Source organism: Cricetulus griseus, chromosome 8 (assembly GCF_003668045.3).
Source record: "Cricetulus griseus strain 17A/GY chromosome 8, alternate assembly CriGri-PICRH-1.0, whole genome shotgun sequence".
Lineage (NCBI taxonomy): Eukaryota > Metazoa > Chordata > Mammalia > Rodentia > Cricetidae > Cricetulus > Cricetulus griseus.
The window spans coordinates 55926932-55950582 of NC_048601.1; the positions used below are offsets into that span (position 1 = coordinate 55926932).

General features: G+C 45.6%; 1 protein-coding gene and 1 pseudogene across 1 annotated transcript; one reads left to right on the forward strand and one right to left on the reverse strand.

Annotated features, from left to right (window-relative positions):
• Nucleotides 1-13665: 13665 nt before the first annotated feature.
• LOC100768527 (gastrokine-3) lies at nucleotides 13666-19357 on the forward strand. The gene is made up of 7 exons (XM_027428663.1): nucleotides 13666-13731; nucleotides 13952-13978; nucleotides 15548-15601; nucleotides 15781-15915; nucleotides 17131-17238; nucleotides 18320-18461; nucleotides 19263-19357. The coding sequence occupies exons 1-7, from the start codon at nucleotides 13666-13668 to the stop codon at nucleotides 19355-19357; spliced, it is 627 nt and encodes a 208-aa protein (XP_027284464.1).
• A 589-nt stretch (nucleotides 19358-19946) lies between these two features.
• LOC100767092 lies at nucleotides 19947-20871 on the reverse strand (annotated as a pseudogene).
• Nucleotides 20872-23651: the final 2780 nt, after the last annotated feature.

A 23651-nucleotide genomic window follows, 5' to 3' on the forward strand; every position in this document is an offset into this window, starting at 1 on the left:
ATCTAATTAAAAATGGGGTACAGATCTAAACAGAGAATTCTCAACAGAAGAAACTCAAACAGCCAAAAGACACTTAAGGAAATGCTCGACAGACATCCTTAGGTATCAGGGAAATGCAAATCAAAACCACTTGGAGATTCCATCTTACACTGATCAGAATGACTAAGATCAAAAACACCAATGACAGCTTATGTTGGAAAGTATGTGGAGAAAGGGGAATGCTACTCCATTGCTGGTGGGACTGCAAACTTGTACAGCCACTGTGGAAATCAGTATGGTATTTCTCAGAAAATTAGGGATCAACCTACCTCAAGCCCCTGAAATACCACTGTTGGGCATATACCCAAAAGAGGCACAGTCACACCACAAGGACATTGCTCAATTATGCTCATAGTATTTGTAATAGCCAGATCTTGGAAACAACCTAGATGCCCCTTAACTGAAGAATGGTTAAAGAAAATGTGGTATATTTGCACAATGGAGTACTACTCAGTAGTAAGAAACAATGACATCCTAAAATTCACAGGCAAATGGAACTAGAAAAAATGGAACTAGAACTAGAAAAAAACTATCCTGAGTGAGATAACCCAAAACCAGAAAAACAAATATAGTATGCACTCACTCATAAGTGGATACCAGACATAAAGTGAAAGATACTCAGTCCATAATCCACAACCCCAGAGAAGCTAGAGCCCTCTTCCAGAAACAGATGGAAGCAGATGCAGAAATCCACAACTAGCCAATGGGTCAAGCTCCTGGAGTACAACTGAAGTGAGGGAGGAGTGATAATATGAACAAAGGAGTCAAGACCATGAATGGGAAACCCACAGAAACAACTTACCTGAGCTGGTGAGAGATCACTGACTCAGGTCTGACAAATGGGGAACCTACATGAGACTGAACTAGACTCCCTTAATATAGGTGGCAATGGTATGACTGGAACAATATATGAGGCCACTGGCAATGGGACTAACACTAATGCACAAACTGACTTAGTGGAGCCCATTCTACATGGAGAGATACCTTGCCCAGCCTAGACATAGGGGTGTGGGGAGGTGCCTTGGTCCTGTTTCAATGACTTGATGGGACAGACTTAGTAGACTTCCTAGGGGAGACCTTACCCTCGATGAGGAGCAGATGGGAGGTGGGGGGGTTGGGAGGAGAGGAGGGAGGGGGAACTGGGGTTGGAATGTAAAAAACAAATTAATAAAAAAATGAAAAATTTGTGCTCTACCAAAAAAATTGATGTGATTTTACTTTTCTCTGTGTGCATGTGTGCACACAGATCTTGTGGAAACAAACCATGGGGTCAGTGCTCTCTCTCCACCATGTTGGTCCTGCGGATTGAACTCAGATCTACAGGCTCAGTGTCAAGTGCCCTTCACCCTGAGCCATCCCTCCAGACTCAAGCTTTTATTACTTACTCATTCATTCATTTATAGACAGGGTCTTTCTATGTAGCCTAACTGACCTGGAACTCACTATGTAGAGCAGGATAGCCTCAAACTCACAGAGTTCTTATGTTTATATGGGCAAAATGGGCTGAGGATGTTATCTGCCCCCTCATCTTTCCTTTGGTCACAGGCTGGTTCTGGTTTTGCTTATTTGTTTTTTGCCTTAAACAGTCAGAGTCAGGAAATCTCACCCTATGGTCAGGAACAATGTTGTTGATTACTTGCTATTCTCTTAGGATATTTGATTACTTGCTATTCTCTGGATATGATGGCAGTGGGGACGGGGTGGGGATAAAATATTTAGAGCTCTCATAGTCCCTCCTACTCCTACCATGGGGAGGAGCAAGTCTTGAACTATATGGTCTCTCCTGCATGATTCTGCCGGTCCTAGCAGCAGGGCCTGCCTGACAGTGGTGACTATAGCAGAGTTCAGTGCCAAGGACTGTTATCTAGATAGAGGATTAACACCTCTATTGGTTTGATGGAGAGAATAGCTCAGAAATCCCCTCTGGTGAGCTCTTGCTTTATCAAATCCACTTCAGTCTCACCTACTTTGCCATTCACAGCTTTTCCTGTATTCACAGACCATTTGGATAAAGCCCATGTCTAGTCCCAAGACCAGGCAGCATTATCTCAACCTCCATACCCATTCCCAAGGCCCAGCCTGGGATGGATAGAACCAGATGTTCACAGAACTCAGACCCAGATCATCACACTCATGCCCTGAAGACACACCACGTTGGCCACTTTTCTCATTGTGGTAGAATGATGGTAGAAGGAACTACAGTGAAGCTCACTTGAGCTCAAGGTTTGGGTGTATCCAAGCCATCATTACAGGAAAGACAAGAGTGGAGGCAGCTGCTCTGTAGTGTGGGTGGCACTGTGCCTCACATGGTTCTAGATGGGCCTGTGGGTTGGGTGGCTCCCTGGTGGTGGGAGCAGGAGGCTGCTTGCTCAGATCTCACCCAACCATGAAACAGAAAAAGAGGAATGCCAACTAAGGCTGCTCGTTTTCTCTCTCTTCCTCTTTTATTCAGTTCTGGGTGCCAGCTTAAGGGCTGGGATGATGTCATCTACATCCAACTTAGACTTTTCCTCATTAGTTAATCCTCTCTGAAAAAGCTCTTAGACACATCCAGAAGTGTGGCTTCACTAAAGTCTTAGGCATCCCTTAATGCAATCAAACTGACGAGGGAAACTAACCATCATCAAAACACCTCCAATCAATTGTAAGAAATGGTTTTTGCATGTGCCACCGAATCCCCCAGAGAGACGAGGAGACAGACCAAAGCATCCAGCATCTGTGGCCATTGCAGTCTTGAACCAGCACCCACTGGGAGAAGTGAGTGCTACCTTTCCCTGCCTACCTTTCCCTGTTGGAGTCCCCTGACCTATGGCCCCCAGACCCATACCACCACTGAATCCCCCAGAGAGACCTAGAGGCAGAAAGAACCATCCAGAATCTGCTGCCATTGGATTCTTGGACCCACTTGCACCGACCGAGAGAGAGCCTTGGACCTGTATCCACAAGGAGAAGGAGAGAACCCACCTGTATCCACTGGAAGAAGGGATGGGAAGATGACAGTATAAGATCACATTCAATAACAGAGACTAATATGACACCACCAGAGTCTAGGGATGCTACACCAGCAAGACTGAACATCCCAACGCAGATGAAGCAGAAGAGAATGACCTTAAAAACAACTTTCTGAAAATGATAGAGTCCCTCAAAAAGGAAATGAGAAAAATCCCTTAAAGAAATGGGAGAAAAACAAACAAAAGTGAAAGGAATAGAGGAAAAGACAAACCAAAAAATGCAATAAATCAAGAAATTTCTTAAAGAAAGCAAGGAAAGCCAAGAAAAAACAATCAGATGAAGGAAACAATTCAAACAGTTCAAGACCTGAAAACTGAAATAGAGACAATAAAGAAAACACAAACTGAGGGAATGCTGGAAATAGAAAATCTGGGTAAATAATCAGGAGCTACAGATGCAAGCATAACCAACAGAAAACAAGAGATGGAAGAGTGAACCTCGGGTATTGAAGATACACTAGAGGAAATAGATTCATCAACCAAAGAAAATCTTAAGTCCAGCAAATCCTTAACACAAAATATACAGGAAATATGGGACAACGTGAAAAGACCAAACCTAAGAATATTAGGTGTAGAAGAAGATAAAGAAGCCCAGATCAAAGGTGTAGAAAACATATTCAACAAAATCGTAGAAGAAAACTTCCCAACCTAAAGAAGGACATGCCTATGAAAGTACAAGAAGCTTACAGAACACCAAATAGACTAGACCAAAAAAAGTCCCCTCACCACATAATAATCAAAACACCAAACATACTGAATAAAGAAAAAACATTAAGAGCAGCAAAGGAAAAAGGCCAAGTAACACACAAAGGCAGAACTATCCGAATTCCACCTGACTTCTCAATGGAAACTGTAAGAGACCACGGATGCCAGCCCAGACTACTATACCCAGCAAAACTTTCAATTACTATATATGGAGAAAACAAGATATTCCATGACAAAACCAGTTTAAACAATACATATCCATTAATCCAGTCCTACAGAAAGTTCTGGAAGGAAAACTCCAACCCAAGGAAGTTAACTACACCCACAAAAAACATAGGCAATAGATAATCCCACATTACCAAAAGCCAAAAAATTGGGGGGGGGTAGTTTTGCAAAGGCTCTTCCAATTCCTACCCATATCCCTACTCCTACACCCCCATTCCCCACACCTCTACACCCCAACTCTCTACCTCTCACCTGCCATTGCTCCCTGCCCCAGTTTAAGACATTGCCTGAGTGAATGTAGGACAGTTCATCTGCTGGAAGATGGGAAGACTGAGGGTAGCAGATTGGTGTGTGTGTGTGTGTGTGTGTGTGTGTGTGTGTGTGAGAGAGAGAGAGAGAGAGAGAGAGAGAGAGAGAGAGAGAGAGAGAGAGAGAGAAAGAGAGAGAGCTACAGACAGACAGACAGAGATGAGAGAGACGAGAGACAGAGACAGAGAGGGAGAGAGACAGAGACCCATTCAAATGTGATTATGCTTATATAATTGAATATCAAGTAGAAAGTTAGACTTGTGAATCTGGAGGTCGAGAAGGAGGTTGGGATGGAAATAAAGTGGAATCATCAGACCAGGAGCTGGTTTGAAAGGCAGACACTGGTTGGAATCACTACATGGGCTACACACAGATGAGTGGAAAAAAGACCAAGGTTTTGGGTCTGGACACTGCTGCACTTTAAGGCTATAGAGTTGGAAAAGAGAAGGAGCAATGACAGGTGTAGAGTCCTACTGAGGGCACAGGGGCTCAAGGGCATCAGGTAATGCTGGCTGCTCAGCTGAGAGGAACCCAAGAATCACTTACTTTTGTGGAGGTTGTTCAATGTGTAGGATACGCCATTGAGTGTCTAGGGATAAGCTGACTGGGATGGGCTCAAGGGAGAGAAGGAAGAAGCATGGATGGTGACTCCCAGAGACTCCACTGCAGTGAAATGAGAGAAAGGGGCAGTCGTGTTGTTGTAGGATATTTGTTTCCACTGTGAAGATGCATCTTTGACAAGGCACTTTCTGATTGGTTTAGTAAAGAGCTGAATGTCCAGTAGCCAGTCAGGAAGAGATTAGATGGGACTTCTGGAGAGAGAGAGAGAACTGTGGGAAGAAGGGAGGGTAGCAAGACTCCAAACAAGTAAGACATACAGGAGAGAGGAGAGGTAACCTAGCCACATGATAGAATGTAGATTAATAGATTAATTGAAGTTCTAAGAGCCATTTAGAAAAAAAAAAGCCCAAGCTAATGCCAAGTTTTCATGATTAACAATACATCTTGGTGTCATTTATTAGTGGGCTGACAAGAAAGTCCTAGTACCACATGTTGTCAGGAGAGCAGTTTATTCCGTTTTATTTCTATCATGACTGCTATATTTCTTGAATGCAGGGAATGTAATAGCATGTTTTTTGGTCACAGGAATAATCCAAATAAGAAGTGAAAACAGAAAACATAATGGAGACAGCACTGTATGTAAGAGGAAGGGGAAGAATGGGGGTAAGAACCAAGCAGACCCTTAGCTCATCCTCAGACATGGGGAGAAGGTAGAGACCACATATTCAGAGGCTGGCTGTGTGTGAATATGGAGGGAGGTTTGGAAGTTTTTATCAGATCTGTTTCCACCGTCTCAGCGAAGTGTGAGCAAGATCCACCAGTGTTTGGAAACAGGCAGTATTTTCAAGCAGAGAAAAGATTAATGGAAGGAATCACTTGCAAGGAAGCCAACGGAAAGTGTGGTGTTACCTGTAAGGGGATCACAGAACTGATGATGGTGCCCCTGTGGACACTGGACAGGAGCCACTGCTCTGCAGGTGTCAGAGATGATGCTGGGGTTGGAGCCCATGATTATCCAAAGGCAGCTGCCATTACCAGCACTACAGTCAGAGTGACGTTTCCTCATGCTTTCTGCACTCTACCTGTTCCTTCTCCTGACATGAAGACATTCCAGGGGATGTAGGGATGGTTGTTTGAATAAGGAAGCATTCTTCTGAAGCTTTCTCTGCTAGAGGCTCTGTCTCCAATACAGGCCCTGGGTAGAAGAATCAGTCAAGGTGGAGTGTGCCTTTGAACGGGCATCTTGCATCCGTCTCTGCTTCCTGGTTGTTATGAGGTGAGCATTTCTCCACTGCACTCCTTTGTCATAGTGTTCTACCTCACACAGGCCCAGAAACAATGGAGCCATCTGACCATGAAAGAACCAAAATAAATCTTTTCCTCATTTTAAGTTGTTAATGTCATCTATTTCATCGTACTGGTGAACACCTAGCAGTCGGTGGTTTTGAAACTCCACATCCACTGAAATACTAGCAAGCTCTCCAAAGGTCAGGAATAGTCAGACAACACAAAACCATTTACCACAAGCTCATACTTGGACACTTGATTCCTGGAAGGTGCTGCTATTTTAGGCAAATGTGAAACTTTTAGGAAGTAGGGTTTAGCCGGCAGAAATATGTCGTCTGAGCCAGGCCTTTGAAGGATATCCCCACTCCTGTTTCTAGTTACTTTCTGTTCAGTTTCTGGCCCACGTGACGCAACTTCTACCATGTTCCACTGCCACGAACAAAGCTGCTCCACCTGCCTTCTCTTCCGTATCGGATTGAACTCTGAAGCCTTGAGTCAAAACAAATCTACCCTTCCTCAAGTTGCTTCCACCAGATCTGTAGTGACAACAATGCAAGGATAAGTAATGCAGGAAATTGGTCCCAAGAGTGGGGTTACTGTGGTAACTAAACCTGATTATGTGGTCTTGATCCTTTAGAACTGGCTTGTGGGAGAAATCGGGAAAAGTTTGGAAATGCAGAATATAGATGCTCTAGAGTGTTGTAATCAAAGCTTAATGTGTGATTCTAGTGGCAGTTTAGAAGATGTTGAGGCCAAGAGAAATACGAACAGTGAAGGCCAGGCTCATAAGTTTTCCAACGGGAACAGGGACTGTATTAAGAACTAAGCCAGAAACCATGAGAGGCATTTTATAACAAAGATTTTGACTATATTTCTCCTGTGTCCTGAAGTTTTGAATGAAATTGAATTCAAACATGAGTTGATTAATCTGGTTGGTGAGATTTTGAGGTAGTATAGAACTCAGGTGTGGTTATTGGCAATTGCTTTAACTAGGGTAACAATGAGAAGTGGAGCAAAAAACAGTGCAGAAAGTTGTGGGAAATTTATAATTTTTTTTTCAGAAAAAGAATGTGAGCATGTTTAAAGTGGCAAGGGGACTCATTGCTAATGAGAGATTCTCGTTGCTAAGAAGAAGCTGTGCAATTGTGACTGGGAAGGTAGGAAATGTACCTCATTTCAGGAAGTGATGAGCATTTCAGGAAGTGATGAGATCTGGTATAAAACTAAAAACTCACTGAAAGAATTTTCTTTAAAAGAGGGTCCCAGGGTGTCTTATCAACATGAGGCCGTATAAGGTGTTCTGGGTTCAGCCACCACCTGATCACTCAGAGGCTGCAGCCGTAGTCCACAGGACTGGACAGCTGCTTGAGCAAATGACAGAACTTAGCAGCACACACAGTACTGGATTTGTAGGTGTGCAGAAGGCAAGAGCTATGAAGTCATGTAGATTTGCATCCAGACTTTTAAAGAAAGCTTGGAAACCAGGCGATAACTACCTGGTCAGATCCCTGCAGGGGGCCCTGGCAGGATCATTCCTGTGAGGGTGAAGTCTAAACTACAGTGGATGCCCCAGGATTTTGGAGATGCCAGGAACACGGCATGTCCATGGAGGGAAACTGCAGGCTTTAACTGTACCAGCCCAAGAGAGAGGTCATTGTTTACTTCAAATACAGGCGTGGCTGCGCTAGCCTGGAAGTGAAGAGGCAGGATTTAACGTTTGCCCCGCTGGGTTTGGGTCTTGGCTTTGGTCTTATCCTTCCCATCTGTGGTCCCATCCCTCCTTTACGGAATGGGAACGTTTACTCTGTGCCCTGGTGCATTGGAAGTATGTAACTTTCTTTTTTATTTCACAGGGGCTCACAATTTGGAGTTGGCCTTGAGTCTCAGAAAAGATTTGCATCTTTGTATTCTTGAACAGTGTTGAAAATGCTCCAACACTGGGACTCTTGACGTTGGACTGTATGGATTTGTGTTATGAAATGGTCATGGGTCTTTGGGGACAATGTGGAATATTGTGGGTAGAATCGGCAGTCTCCACAGTCACGCTTTGGATGCTTGTTTCCTGGTTGGCAGAGCTATTTCAGACTGGGGAAATTGTGAGGTCCGGCTTATGTGAGTGGGTCACTAAGAACATCAAACCTCGTCCTTGTTTGTGTGCCTCTCTCTGCTTCCTGGTTCACTGCGATGTGAACAGTCCCTGCCACATGCTTTCCTGTGAACCGAGATGCCCCACCATGTCTTCCCAGCTATGATGGAATGAGCCCTAAAAGCAACCCTTTCCCATTAAGGTGTCTTAGCAAGGCAAGAACATTATCTGAGAATAAGGTGAGGGAGAGACATCGCAGGCCGAGGAAGAGACAGAAGTCACACAGGAGCCAAACAGTTGCACATTTGCCCAGGATGTCACAGGCCACACCGGAAGTAAGTGGGTGTGAATTTAAAGTCGAATTACTGAGCATGGTTGTACAATCTCTGTCCAGCTGATGGGCAGGTGACAATATGGTTTATTCAAGAGAGTTCTCCAAAACAAGGATAGTAATAGAGTTAGGGGTGTACTCAAGAATGTGGTGATACAGATTGTCCCCTATGGGGGGGGATCAGAGAATAGAGGCTGCTATAAGCACAGCAGGTTCTGGTGGCAGTGACATAGGGGGGAGCAGACGATGTGTTTAGACAATGATGTTAAGTTCCTATCTGCCACACCAGCTCAAGAAGCAGACCACCATCTCATTGCTAACACCTGGACTCCTGCCAAGAAGCCAGTAGCAACCCAACAAATGTGGGTTGCATAAATGACCAACTGAATGAGTGGGTGGATGTTTTCTGTGCCATATCTCATACTAGGCCACCAACCCCCTCAGGTCAATCACCATGTCCAAGTTGCTCATTTTTGTCTCTTCAGTACTAACATCTTACTAAACACATCGAAGATTCTCAAACATATCTGTTAATGTGGCATAAGTTGAATCAATTTGAAGAAAAAGGAAAGTGAACCCAGCAAACCAAAGCAGGTTATTCCATTAAAAATTTAGGGCCAGCCACATATAATTCTGATGAGAAAGGAGAGGGAACAAATTGAAGTCTGCTGGTAATTAATTAACAAGTTCACTTAGAGCATCTGTTATAATTCCCAATCCTGCATCAAGGAATAAACAGAACTGCTCAGCATAGACAGGCGGAGCTAAGGACTGTGCCCACACCAGTGAAGGAAGCCTGATGCAAGGCCCAGCTCAAGTTTCAACCTGAGAGTTGATGGGGAAAAGCTCCCCCAACTTTAAACCTACACTAAGTACCAAGTGGGTGTGCTGTCATCTAGACTGCCCTCAAGATGTGGAGAGCAGGCAGGTCCCCAGAGGAGCATGTGCTGAGACATGAAGACGAGCTGGGCAGCCACCAGCAAGTGCTCTTTGGCTAAACTGAAGTTGAAAACCTCATTTCACAAACTCTCAGAACCTTGGCTTCCAGATTCCACCCATGTCTTACATTTTCCTTCTAGCATGAGGATAAACCCTCTAACATTGCCTCATCCCCCTGCAAAGCTGCTTATGATAGAATAGACATCGAATTCATGTGGTGTGAAACATCTCATGCCCCAAGCTGGCAAGAAGCTGTCAGCGAACAGCTTCATCTCGCATCCTGTGTGGTACCCAGGGCCTACACTGGGAAGATGGAGAAGATGAAGAAGATGAAGAAGATGATCAGTGAGTGAGTGAATGCATGGCTGGATACACCAGTGTATTAGTGCTCATACAGAAAAAGTTCACACCTCAACAGACAATGTTTTAAACATATCCCTTCGCTAATAAAATGCAAAAAAAGATGCTAGCATGGATGAACTGAAAACATACTAAGTAGGAAATACTCTAGACACAAAAGTTACAGAGTGCAGGTAGCCATTTGTGTGGAACATCCTGAATAAGCAAGCTCTTATAGATAGAAAGCATACTTGTATTTACCAGAGGCTTCTGGATGCAGGGAGGAGGAGCTTCGTGGAGGGCATGGAAACAGGAATACAAAACAAACGGCACATGTATGAAGGCAAGATACACTTACACCCCATTCTGTGGCGGTGTGTGTGTGGGAGTATTGATTGAAACAAGCCAACAAACAGTGTGCTGGGGGCCATGTGACAGGGCAGGGTTGGAGATTTGCATTGTACCCTTGATGAGGAACTGGGGAGAAGCACACACGAATAACTTGGGAAAGCTTCACTGGTGATGACTACTCTGGTTTGCAAAGGTGAAAAGACCAGCATTGGAACCACTGCAGAAGCCAACGTAGAAGTCAGCATCCAGGATGAATGTGGAAGAGATGAAGCACAGATGAGGAAGTTTCTGGTTTGCCACAGGCAGTGTGTGCATCAGGGAGAAGATCAAAGTGCACTCAGCAAACACCACGCAGCACCAGGGATCCGGCAAAGGAGTCCGGCTCCTGCCAATGCTCCAGGATGCAAGATAAAAGGCAAACACCTCTGCAGATTCCTGGCCTTCCTGGCCTTTCCCCTTCACTTCCTACCCACAAGGCGACAGACAAAAATCTTAATGATGGCTCTCAGATAACCTTAACTGAACTGTAGCTGGAGGTTACAAAGAGGGCTGTTATATTCAGATTTTAATTGCCTTCTTTGTTCACATTGTCATTAAATAATTGATTCCAATATTTGCCATTGACTTACACAAATATTTGCTCTGTTCTATTTACCAGACACTGCTAAGAACTCCAGGAGACATAAAGATGGTGCCCTAGAGTTTCTGTCACTGTGATAAAGCACTGTGAGCAAAAGCACCTTGGGGAAAAGGGTTTGTTTGGCTTATTCTTCCATATCACAGTCCATCATTAAAGGAAGTCATGGCAGGAACTCAAACAGGGCATGAGCCTGGAGGCAGGAGCTGATGCAGAGGTCATGGAGGAGTGTGGAGGAGTTCTGCTTACTGACTTCCTGTCCAGGTTTTGCTCAGCATGCTTTCTTATTCCACCCAACCTGCCCAGGAATGGCACTATCCACAATGGGCTGGACCCTCTCACAATCTCTAATTAAGAAAATGCTCCATGGGTTTGCTCACAGGGCAACTAAGGGTCCTCTTTCCAGATATCTCTAGTTTGTGCCACATTGGAAAACAAAACAAAACAAAACCAACCAGGACAGATGGGTAATACATCTCATATAAAACCCATTTGTTTAACCATATGGATTCCTAAATACCTCCTCTGGGGGTAAGTATTGCTCTAAAGATTTGATGCTGCTTTTACATCAGAAAACAAAATTGCTAGCTTTATGGAATTGGCAATTGAGTGACATAGGTGTATAATTTAATAGCCTGGTTATACAACTATACAAACAAATACGACTCAATGGAAACATACACAACAAGGGTTGCAGCCAGAGAACTATGTTTACAAAGAAGATATTTGCCTGGGAATGAGGAAAGGCTGGGGGAAAGGATACTGTTCAAATTCGAAGAAGGCAGAGAAAGAAGGAATCGGTGTCTCCAATCACAAACAAGGGCTAGCCAGGAAAGCCAGGGGCGAACATGGGGAAGGCAGAGGGCCAGATGTGATTAGTGTATATGACTGACCAGAAAGAGGCTGAAGACAAGAGGTCAATGTAGCAGGCTTTCTTTTGGGCCACCAACCAGCTGACTCATTATTAGTTATGAATGCTTGGCCTTATCTTATGCTTGACCCATTAGCTCTTATAACTTAAATTAATCTCTTCATCTCTGTTTTGCCTTGGGGCTTCTTTTTAAATTTTCTTTCATTCTGTGTGTCTTCCTTTCACTGCTTCCTCCATGCCTGGCTAGCTGGTGGCCGTATGGCTGGCAGGTCTTAGGTGTCTCATTTTATTGTGAAGACATCCCAATCTTGTTCCATCAATCATCAGTGACTCCAATCAGTTAGGGATTGAAAACCCAGAATCTGGTCTCACTGAACATTTGAGGAGAAAGTTGAATGACTGCCAGACCCTCTCATATCTAGATGCCCTCTCATGACAGATGCTGTATGGTTTTGAGCCCCGGAGACCCTTTCTCCATATCTTTTATGGACTAGAACCCTGCCTAGGTGCCCTCTCATAGATCTTTCCAGAATGGAACCTCATTTAGGATCATCTACTTGTTCTTCCTCTAGGACACAGCTGTCTGTAGTTTGGTTTCTTTGTTCTTTGCACCCAGATTTAGCATAATGGGGGGAGCACCTCACTGCCTGTTGAAGGGCTTCTGGTGCCCATTTTCAGGAAGAGAGACTCTAACAAAATTACTTGTTCATATAGTAATCCTAGAAACAGAAGACCTTAGGTGCTGACATAGAAGTGGACCCATTGCCCACCCTCCCTTGGTTATTCGAGACAGGGTTTCTCTGTGTAGCCTCTGGCTTTCCTGGAACTGCCTTTGTAGACCTCAAACTCACAGAGATCTGCCTGCCTCTGCCTCCCTTAGTTCTGGGATTAAAGGCATGTCCCACTATCGCCTGGCACCATTGTCCTTTTTCAATCTGCAGCTTGATATAAATGAACTCCAAAGGGCAACACAGTTGGAAAGAAATGCATAATTTGAGCCTTTGGGGTCCAGAGATTTGAGCTCAAGTTTTAGCTGTGTAGTCATAGATCTGGCCAGTGCAGAGGCAGGAGTTGAACTTGGTTTTCAAAATGGCTAACAGTACTGTTGCTCCTGACCCATGCAGTTAGCAACAAGAAACTGCAATCATGGCTGTGACGGTGATTTATAAGTTCTATGGCACTTGCAAACTCAGGTGATTATATTTCCTTTTAATCTCCTTTAATATATTCTAGTGACTCAGTGGTAGCTGAATATGTGGGCTGTGTTGTGTTTTGTAAGTACTGAGAACACTGGAGTTAGGATTATGGTGTTAGCTCAGAAATGTGCCCAGGCAGGACTGCACTGCCTGTCCCTCCTTAGGTCACACTGGTGTCTAGGGTCATCTGTGTAATTCTCATCTCAGAAGAAATGTCTGAGTCATTCTGGCCTTATGGAATTTGAATCTCATCCAGATGTCTGGGCCACCACCTGTCAGACTTTGAGAGAGTATGATGCATGGAAACACCTGCTTTGGTATTACTGTGTGAAGGTCAGATTCCTCATGTCTCAGTAGTTCTGGGGCTGGTCATACGGTTTTTGTTTTCTGTTTTTAATGGAGAAAAATGCTCTGAAATAAAAAGAAAATCCATAAAAGCCATGCAGAGGGACTGACTGAACATCAGACCATTCTTTGGGACCTGAGCTAAATCTGCCAGAGTGGGTGTTGAAGCAATGAACAGAGGTCAGCTTTGTGGAGACAGAGAGTGGTACAGAACAAACTGTGTAGACTAGGATGAAGGGAGCAGATTGCTTGTCAGTCCATTCAACCTTGTAGTTCAGTTTGTCTCTTGAGGTTTAATGAGGTTTCTTCTAAACCACCCTCACTGTTAGGAAAAAAAAAATACTTTTCAGAAATCAAGAAGTAAAAGTGGTGAGGGTCTTGGTTTTGATTCAGGAATATTTTGTGGGGTCTACAGCTGACAACTGCTTGCATAATGGCTAAGGTCATGAACACGCCAACCACAAAAACCTGTTCTTATCTGGTGTTTGCCTTGGAACCTGTAGGGCTGTTGGGAGAAAGGAAAACACTCAGATGTAGTAAAGGGAAAAGATAACTCTAATCACATAACTAGCTTTCCCCCCTAATGGTTTCTGGGTCATGAATAACTACTCCCAAAGTCCCTTATCATGTTGAGACCTGAGAGATTGAAAGCTATATAAACGGGACTTAGAAAGTCAATGGGTCATAGAAAACCCTAATATGCATGCTGTTGCATAAAGCCCAGGAGAGACGACATGAAACGCCTTGTGAGTACATTTTTAACTTTGAATGTGGGTGATTATATTCTCAGAGTCAAAACAGCCAAGGAGGTCTGTTTTCTCCCCTCTCCCAGAAACTCTTCAAATTCAACCCAAATAGGATTTCCAAACTATGATTTGTTGTGTAATCTTCTGTTGGCAATTGTCTACTTTTCGGAATCTGAGTGAATGGTGTTTTCTACCGGAATCGATAACTAATTTCTTAAAGGTCAAGATTCTTCCGGGGCTCCGTAGATGCTCACATTTTAGAGTCCTGTCTTCAGTAGTGTTTCTTTCTTATAGATTGCTGGTGAAAAAGAAATGACAGATATGTGTGGTGCCAGCTGAAATACTGTGTTTTTGTCCCTTTGGATCTTTTGACACAAAATTTCTGCAGTCCAGGCTACCTTGCGCTCCCTGTGATTTGCCTCAAACTTTTGAAATCCTTTATCTTAGCCTCCCAGGCACTGGCATTAAAGGCATGCATGGCCACCCCAGCTTTCAATCATCTCAAACAGCAGTCTTGCCCTGACAGCTCCCGTGTCTTGTGGCAGGTCCTCATTGCACTGTGGCAATAATGATATTGCAGAACAACCATTTCCTTTGCATCTGAGGTGTAGCTCTCCTTTTATTATTAAACTTGAATGCAGACTTTACATGGGTACACAGAGAAGGGAAGATCTTGTCGGTTCCACTTGACATGATGGCTGCACTTGAGCGGGGTGAGCCTTAAATATATGATAAACTATGGCTAGCTTCTCCAAACCCCCAATTCTTTCATTAATGACTGATATAGAGAATTCACTCAATGGGCAGGGCACAGCACACAGAGGAGATGAGCAACTCAAATATTTTTAAGGCCTAGGTATATTCTTTTGTTTTTTAAAGATTTATTTATTTATTTATTTATTTATTTATTTATTTATGAGTGCTCTACCGGCATGTACACCTTTATGCCAGAAGAGGGCACAAGATCTCATTATAGATGGTTGTGAGCCATCATGTGGTTGCCAGGAATTGAACTCAGGACCTCTGGAAGAGCAGTCAGTGCTCTTAATCGATGAGCCATCTCTCCAGCCCTGGCCTAGGTATAATCTAAAATAACTCCCCCCCCCAAATAGTGTGGGAATGGTGGTTAGTATCTTTTCTTCTTAGACAAGGTAAGAGACTCTGGAGGAAAGGGTTTGTGTGAAGAGCTGGAGCAGGGGACATGTCCAGGCATGGAAGTAGAGGGGATGGTGCAAAAAGGAAAAGTGGGAACCTGTGCTGTCATGGCTGGTTCTGCCCTGTGTGCCCACCAGAGTCTCTAAGGCTGGCTAAGTCTGTCCCAGTGTTTGACACTGGAAGCCACACACGAAGTATCCTTGAATGAATGATAAAGCTTTGCCTTCTGAGCAGTGGGCATACCCTGTTTGAGCAAGGTAAACTATGGTCTCCTGGCACACTCAGGGCCCCATAGGGATGAGTGAAGGCGAGAGCTGTGGAGCCTCATCAGAAGGGTCTGTCCTGCAAGGCAGACTCAAGTCGAAGCTCGCCCAAGGCTAAGGACAAAGCACACTGACCTTTGTTTCATTTCAGATGGCATCTTCCATCCTTGTGAGCATCTTTCTAGTTCCATCTCTGGCCCTGATGGTGAGTATGGTGGAGAGGGCCCAGTCTGCCTAACTCTCTTTTAGCACAAGCATTTTGAAACTATCAACCAAGGTCGGCATTCCCATAATTTCCCATGGATCCCCCTTAACCCTGCAAGGGATAGATAGGTAAACACTTGGGGCCACTGACTTTCTCCACCATTGATTGGTCTTTTCTAGAACACCAGTGACACTCATCCTCTGGATGGCTCTGTGGGAACCCAGACCATCCATGTCGATGCCCTCCGAGGTATGGCCAGCATCCAAGACAACAATGTTCTGAGTGAATGGAATGGAATCATGGACTACAAGAATGTAAGATGTGAATCATGCCTATTACGATGCCAAAGGCACTCTTGTGTTGTCCAAACGCACCAGGGGGCCTTTCCATCTCCTTGTCCTCAGTGTGTGCTATAGATGCTATTTTGTCTTAGCTCTATATTTTAACGTTGACTTCTAAAGGAATATTGGCAGAACTCTTATAGAATGTTCTGTGACCACTGAGGTATTTTTCTGCCTGGCGTGCCTCAGTTACCATATCTGTAAAACAGCTCCAACACTGCCTCTCCTACTTAGCGGGACCTTGAAGGGTGAAATGAAGTCAACTTCACACTTTCACTCTGCACGTTGCTGCACAGGCTCTCCTCACCCAGATGTCGCATTCTTGCCATGTGCTCTTCCTCGAACACTTTCTCTCTTCACCTCCCCACTCCTGATTCCCCAAGGAGGTTCCCTGAATCCTCCCAGAAGGCTCCCAGTTTGCAGATTGATTGCCTCTGATGGATGCAGTTGTATCCCAAGTAAAACTTTCCTCACACAGCATTCCACTGTAGACCACTGGGTGGCGCGAGGAAGGCAAAACTAGAGGTTTAGCTTCTTGCTGCTGTGTCTGGGGCTCAGTCAGACCCAGCAGCAGCAAACTGCAGCTCTGATCTAAGCCAGGAAAGAACAAATGATAGGCCACAAGGAAGGAACATCCAGGAAAGACCTAGCTCTAGAATCCAAGTGTCATGGTCATGACTGCCCTGGATTTCCAGAGAACCCTCTCCAGTTTACACAGCATTCTCCCCGGCAGTGGGGAATCTCAGGTCTCCCATCATCTCCTTGACAACTCCATGGAAGAAAGGCCATTCCTTCTGATTTACAGATAAAGAAACTGAGGCTCAGGGAGGCCATTGAGGATTCCAAGAGCTGTTGAGTAGCAGGCCAGGCCCTTAAGGTTGTCAGTATTGTTGTATTGTCATCCTGCCCAGTCAGGCACACATACCTTTATGTTAGCATTTCAGAACACCCTGGGAGAGAAAGCCTTCACCATCAGGAGCAGAGCAGATGGTAGCACAGGGCCTAGGGAGCAGCAGGGCTTAGTACCACAGTGCTCCTGATGCTGTCATGTGCTCTGGCATCCAGGGAGCAGCACTGCTGAGAAGTTCAGCATTTCAGTCAGACTAGCAGGGTCTGGATACCTGAGTGGAGTAGGTGTGTTAATACTGAGACTGATTGGATGCCATGTTTCTGCTCTGTTGCTTTAAGGCCCTCCTGGCAGTTAAACTGTTTAGTAAGATGGCCTGTGTCCTGGCCAAGATGGACCTAGCAGTCTTCCCAAGCTTGGATGATATTACCCAGGCCCTGAGCAAACAGGTGAGTGAGTTCAGTTCTCTCTGATACACATCTGCTATGGGGGTTTTCCAGCTTATAGCCAGTGTCCTGGGCAACTCCCCACTCATCCATATCTATTCTTCATACAATGAAATCACACCATGGGCAAAGAACTCAAGGACATCAGTGGCCCACTCAAGGCAAGCCACAATCGAATCAATGACCTCATTCCCAGTGGGTTCAAGCTATGCTAGAGAAGACAAAAATGGTCAGGTGCAATGATTTCATGTCCCCTACTTTCTCTCCTTCCTGTCTTTCCTGACCCACCATGTGCTCGCACACGCGCACACGAACGCACGCACACACACACACACACACACACATACACACACACACATGCCCATACACTGTTATCATTACCATCACCATCATTTTCAGTTGCAAATAATCCCAAGACTGCTGAAACTCTTGCCTGTGAGATGGGAATTGTTAATAGGGAAAAATTAAAAACCAGGAAGAAGTTGGCAACTCATGGAATCTGCTCAAACTTTGCTTAAATATCAACACATTTGGACAGCACTCAGGACAGGGGGTAGCGGTGCTAACTCTAGGAAAGAAATAGAAGTGTGTTAAAGTAATGCTATTTTTAAAAGAAGTTGGGGGGTGGGAGAAATGGCTCAGAGGTTAAGAGCACTTGCTGCTCTCGAAGAGGAACCCTGTTTGATTCCCAGCCCCCACAAGGTGGCTCATGTCAGTCTCTAACTAATTAAACACTCATACACATAAAATTAAAATACATAAATCCCTAAAAGAGAAGTTGAAAGTGTCCAGTTCATCTAAATTGACAAAATTTAAACTACTCTCTGTTGTCGTTCTGGTTTAGAAAGCGCCTAAGGCTAACAGGGAAAAAACCAACAAAACAAAACAAACAAACAAAAAACCCACTGGGACGCATACAGATTTTTACCAGATCGCTTTTGCCCTCTTGTGGCTTGATAAAATATTGCATCTAGCAAGTCTGGGTTCGTAGCGGGCACTGTTAACTGAATCGCCCACGTACCTTCACAACTTTCCTGTGGACCCCTTTTTTGATATGTCATGTTTGAGACGCCCCTTCTTCCAGGCTTCCGGTCACTACCCTCCCACCCGCGGACTGACCTACACGGTTCTACCTAGTCGAGTCAAAAACTTGGCCCAATACGGAGTGCCTGTCAAGGACCTGTGTAGAACAGTCCCCGCCTACTTTGCCCAGCAGCAAAAAGAAGGTGTGTTCAAAAAGCAACAAGAAGGTGGTGTGTGAATCAAAAGATGCAGGAGGCGTTTCAGGACCTATGAGCAAGCTGTAATGACAGCTCATCCATTGCTTCTCCAGTGGGAGGAAAGTCAGCGTGGCATGTATTTTCCCGGCTGGTACAGGGGATTCCTTATGGAGCTCGTGGGGAAGGGAAACAGCCACAGCCTCATCAGAAGGCCAAGGCCAGTTATCTCCTCATGGATCTGATGGCTGATGGACATCCTGCCCCGACTCAAGCTTTGCCATGCCCATGGTAGGGGGAAGGTCTATGACTTTGGAGTCCTTGGTTCTACTCTTTCTCAAGACGCCTGGAGCCTAACAGTTATGGCCACACTGGGGAAAGAGCAGCTAACGGCTGACAGTCCTGCTGGAGTGTGAGGGGGAGTCAGTGACCCGAAGAGCCTAGCTAGTAGGGGTAAGACTCCAAGATCATGTCTGTGAGTCAAGATGCAGTCAGCAACCTGGCTGTTGCCACCCTTTATACCTTGGTCTAAGCTTCCCCACAAGCCAGTGTTCTTAAAACATGAGGGTACAGGAGAGAAACAGGATATGCTAGGCCAGGGGATTAAGAAGCATAATAAAGGAGGAGGAAGGAAGGAAGGAGGGAAGGAAGGAAGGAAGGAAGGAAGGAAGGAAGGAAGGAAGGAAGCTACTGGTACTGTAGAGAGGGACCAGGGTGGGCCTGCGCTGACCTGGGTGTCCATACAAGCCAGGCATGATATACCCAATGACTCTGGCCTTGTCTCTAAAGTGCAGTTCCCTCCTCTTGAAGGTACCGCCCTGGCGATGGACCCAGACTCCTGTTCTGAACTCCAGCTTCTCTCCTTCATGGGACTGTCCATCTGTGGTGAGATTCCTGGGCTCTGAGCCCCCATGTCAGCCATGTGAAGACTGCACATGCCTGCTCCAGTCTCCACCTATGGGAAGCAGCTCTTTCCAGGCCTCTGTCTTCTGGCTTTCCAGACGGCACTAGCCCTGTAATCTGGGGGAAGGGGGTAAGCTCATTTTCTACTGTCAAGGAAGACAAAATAAAGTCTCCATGTCACTGGTCTAGAAGATTCCCTCATCCTCTGCAAATTCCCTCATCCTCGGCAGGCTCCCTCATCCTCGGCAGGCTCCCTCATCCTCGGCAGGCTCCCTCATCCTCGGCAGGCTCCCTCATCCTCGGCAGGCTCCCTCATCCTCTGTGCACTGCGAGCTATGTGCAGCACAGAGTATCCTACAGCATGGAGGTGGCTCTACCAGAACCTCTCATTTCTAAGTCTCTTTAGGTTATTCCTTGAGAAGTTTTGGCAATTAATGAACAAACCACTAATGGTGCCAGTCTGGGTAGTCAGGTCTGGCGCTGCACTTATCTCCAGGAAACTAGGACTGGGGCTCCTGAGATGTCTTTTTCTTTCTTTCTTTCTTTCTTTCTTTCTTTCTTTCTTTCTTTCTTTTTTTCTTTCTTTCTTTCAACAGACTTAATTCACTTTATTTTCCTTGTATAAAAACCCTTATGTGGTGGCCACAGCTGCAGCCTGGGTCCTCTGAACAGAGACTCTGGTGTGGGCTTTCACAAGATGGTCGATGAATTCCTGATAAGGAGACTTAGTGAACACAGTCTCTTTCCAGAGGTCGGGGGTCAGGTAGCTATAGGTCTTGGAGGTGGCATCAAAGGTGGCCTTGGCAAAGTTGCCCAGGGTGGCAGTGCAGCCCCTGGCTGATGTGTAGCAGTCATCAATACCAGCCATCATCAGTAGCTTCTTGGGCACAGGAGCAGAGACGATGCCAGTGCCTCTGGGGGCAGGGATGAGACGCACCAACACAGAGCCACAGCGGCCTGTCACTTTACATGGAACAGTGTGGGGCTTGCCAATCTTGTTCCCCCAGTAGCCTCTTCTCACAGGGACAATGGAAAGCTTGGCCAGGATGATGGCCCCTCTGATGGCAGTGGCTACCTCCTTGGAGCACTTAACACCAAGACCAACATGACCATTGTAGTCACCAATAGCGACAAAAGCCTTGAACCTAATCCGCTGGCCAGCCCAAGTCTGCTTCTGCACTGGCATGATCTTTAGAACCTCATCCTTTAGGGATGCGCCCAGGAAGAAATCAAAATCTCGGATTCCTTAATGGGCAGGGAGAACAGGTAGATCTCCTCCAGCGACTTGATCTTCATGTCCTTAACCAAACGGCCCAGCTTGGTGACGGGGATCCACTCCTTGTCTTCGGCTTTACCTCCACGAGCCCTGCGGCCGAGGCCACGTCCTCGACCATGACCACGAACGCGGCCCCTGAGACCGCTGCTGAAGCCTCCAGGGAAGCCTCTGCGGCCTCCTAATCCTGGGCCCCCGGGTCCTCCGGGCCCTCCCGCTGCACCAGCGTCATCCACCATTTGGTGTTTTCCCGAAGTAGAAAGAAGCGAGATGTCTCTTTCTTGTGACAGTCCAGCTGCACAGTGACAACCTATAGAGTGGCCCTGGAGCCTCCTTCTAGAGCTCTAAGCCAGGAGTGGTGTCCCTTAGATAAATGTCCCCATTGCAAATTAATAAAAATCCAGATATTCAGTCCTCATTCTGTAACTGTCCCCCTTTCTAGGACAGCCTTGTCTCTATCATTAGCCCCTCCACCCATGTGGTGTCACCTAACTCTCCCCATCACTCCTGCTCCTTGGAAACTCAAGTTCCTTCTAGAGTGCAGTCCATTCACAAAGCAGACCTCTGTTGTCCCCAGCAAGGGACCCCCCACAGATGTCCATAGCCACAACCTCCTCAGCTCTGAGAAAAGGACCAAAGCCTAAGGCCTCCAGTCCTGACTCCAATCAGGGAGCCAGAGCACAAGTTGACAGGAATGACAGCTCATTTCCTGAGACTGCGGCAGCCCAGATGACTTCCTTTTCAGTCAGCTGTAAGATAAATGCTGACAATAGATCAAGATTTCTTTTGAGGCTTAAGGTGAGGCACAGCCCTTCCTTTCCTGACCTGGCCTCCCTGAAATTGTTGCCTCATGACCCCAACATGGCAGAGATAGCTCTGGATGTCAGTATCACATCCCTGTCATAGGAAGGAGAATAGGAAAAAGCAAAGAACACATTTTCCAGCCGTCTGAATCTGTCTTTCTTTATCTGGAAAGAATATGGTTCCATGTAGTAGATTTCTGCCTACATGTTATTGGTCAGGGCCTTGGTCACATGACCACTCAAGGACAATCTGCTCCTTGCTTTGTTAAGAGAAAATATGATCTTTTTTTTTTCCTAGGAGAAACAGGACTGACTTAGCTCAGACTTTCTGCATATTTAACTATTAACATTTTGAACCATAAAATTCTTCATTGTGGGGCCAGACTGCATTGTAGGGTGTTGAGCACCATCTATTCTTACATTGCTGGAGGACCGGGTCTTCTCTAGCTGTGACACCAATGATGGCTCATCTCCTGGGAACAGGAGAGAAGTCATATACTGTTGAAAACTAACTTGATGGATCATGGTTAGTCCCCTACAACGGAAGGAATACACAGAAGGAAGGCCTAGCCTCTTCTCACATAGGCTGGGGTTATGCTGGCTGGAAAGAGGGGGCTGGGGAAGACTTGGGTCCTCAGTGAGCTTCTTTTGAAGAGGAATATTAGACCTCTGTGATCAGCAGCGGATAAGTGACCCTTTCTCTAGGTTTTCTATGCAAGGTTCACCTCCATGCCTTTAGAAGTCATTTTTCGTATTCCATTCAGGTGTGTAACTGTAATGGTAGGAAAGCTGGACTGACTTAAGTTCTGTCATCATTATCAGAAACCAGAAGGCTCGCTCAATATTTTTAGCTCAACATGCATTCATTATGCTTGTCCAAATAGCACTGAATTCATTCACCGAGTCAATAATTCTAGCAGGTAATTCTGCAATGAGATATTGGGGTCTACATCTTCTAATGCCAGCGTCTATGAAAAAATACAGTTTAACCCCCTTAGATGAGCAAATGAGTGTATTTGACACTTGGGGCTTTATTTGCTGTGAGGAGGAACATGTAGGAAATAAGAGTCCCATCTAGCCTTCCACCCGACCTTGGCTCCTTCAAGGACTCCTTTTGCAGGTTGGCTCCATGCATGGCCAATCTTTCTTTACTTCTGTGACTTCTCAAGAGGTTCCATCATCTTTGCTCATGGTCTAAGGAGGGCCTCAGGGTCCAGAGTTAAAAGGTTGACATTTACTTTCCTTATCCCTTAGAAGGGGCTAACTACGAGGAACTGTAGTAGGGCCCCAGCCTCCCTAAGAGGGAGGGAAGATTTAGAAGCAACAAAGTGAGGAAGCAGACCTATGGCTCTGCTTTCAGAGTGGAATCAATATGGTTAAAGCAAGAGGAGTCATATGAGCACACCCCTAAGGAAGTTGCAAGTGCTAACTCTCCCCCTGTGTCCAGCCGTCCATTCAGGCCATGGAGCCAGTTGGGGTCATCTCTAGAGACCAACTCAAAACCAGAAAGAAGAAAAGCCCCTGTCTCTTTGGCAATGAAGCTGAGATGGGGACCCTGTGGTGGACCATGGTGCTGGTTCTCTTTCCTCATGCAGAAAAGCCATGAGGATGAGGAGTCTGCCACAGAAAGAACACAGCTGAGAGGCAGGAAAAGAATCTAGTCACTATCAAGCACCTAGCTCTGGGAACCTTCCCTCCTCTTCTGGGACTTGATACATAAGGCGCTCAGCTTACCCTCAACTGCAACCAATGCGGTTTGGATTCTGTCACTTGCAAACACCTAAAACACTGTGCCCTTTACTTGGCAGTCTATAATACACTCAGTACTACTGTCATCAAACTCTTTATAGAAATGTCCCATTTCCCCACCGAGAAAGTAGCATTGCTGACTGGTGGCTTGGGCTTCTTATCCCATCATTCCCTGGCACCGTGTACACATAAGGCAATTCTGCTATATCTGTGGACGGGATAGTATGAAGACTAGAAAGACACAGTAGTAGAGAGTCTCCCTTGGTTCTTAACTTGCATCCAGCTGCCCAGACTACATGAGAACTGGCTAATTGTTCTGGGAATTGTTCCACCCAATGTGATTCACTTTAAGCCTTGGACACTTTTCCTGTAGTGAATTTTCTTGGATTCCCACCTTTGCTGTTTCTGTTCCTGGTGTCACTCCCCTCCCTCCCTGTTGACTCCAGGTCAGCACTAAGAGAATATTGTTCC

What these genes read in the sequence shown, in the direction of transcription:
- LOC100768527 (XM_027428663.1), top strand. Translation starts at nt 13,666, where the DNA reads ATGGCTAAGGTCATGAACACGCCAACCACAAAAACCTGTTCTTATCTG. An exon ending in TGGTGTTTGCCTTGGAACCT is followed by an intron (nt 13,732 to 13,951) that starts GTAGGGCTGTTG and finishes TGTTGCATAAAG; the next exon opens with CCCAGGAGAGACGACATGAA. An exon ending in CCCAGGCCCTGAGCAAACAG is followed by an intron (nt 17,239 to 18,319) that starts GTGAGTGAGTTC and finishes CCCTTCTTCCAG; the next exon opens with GCTTCCGGTCACTACCCTCC.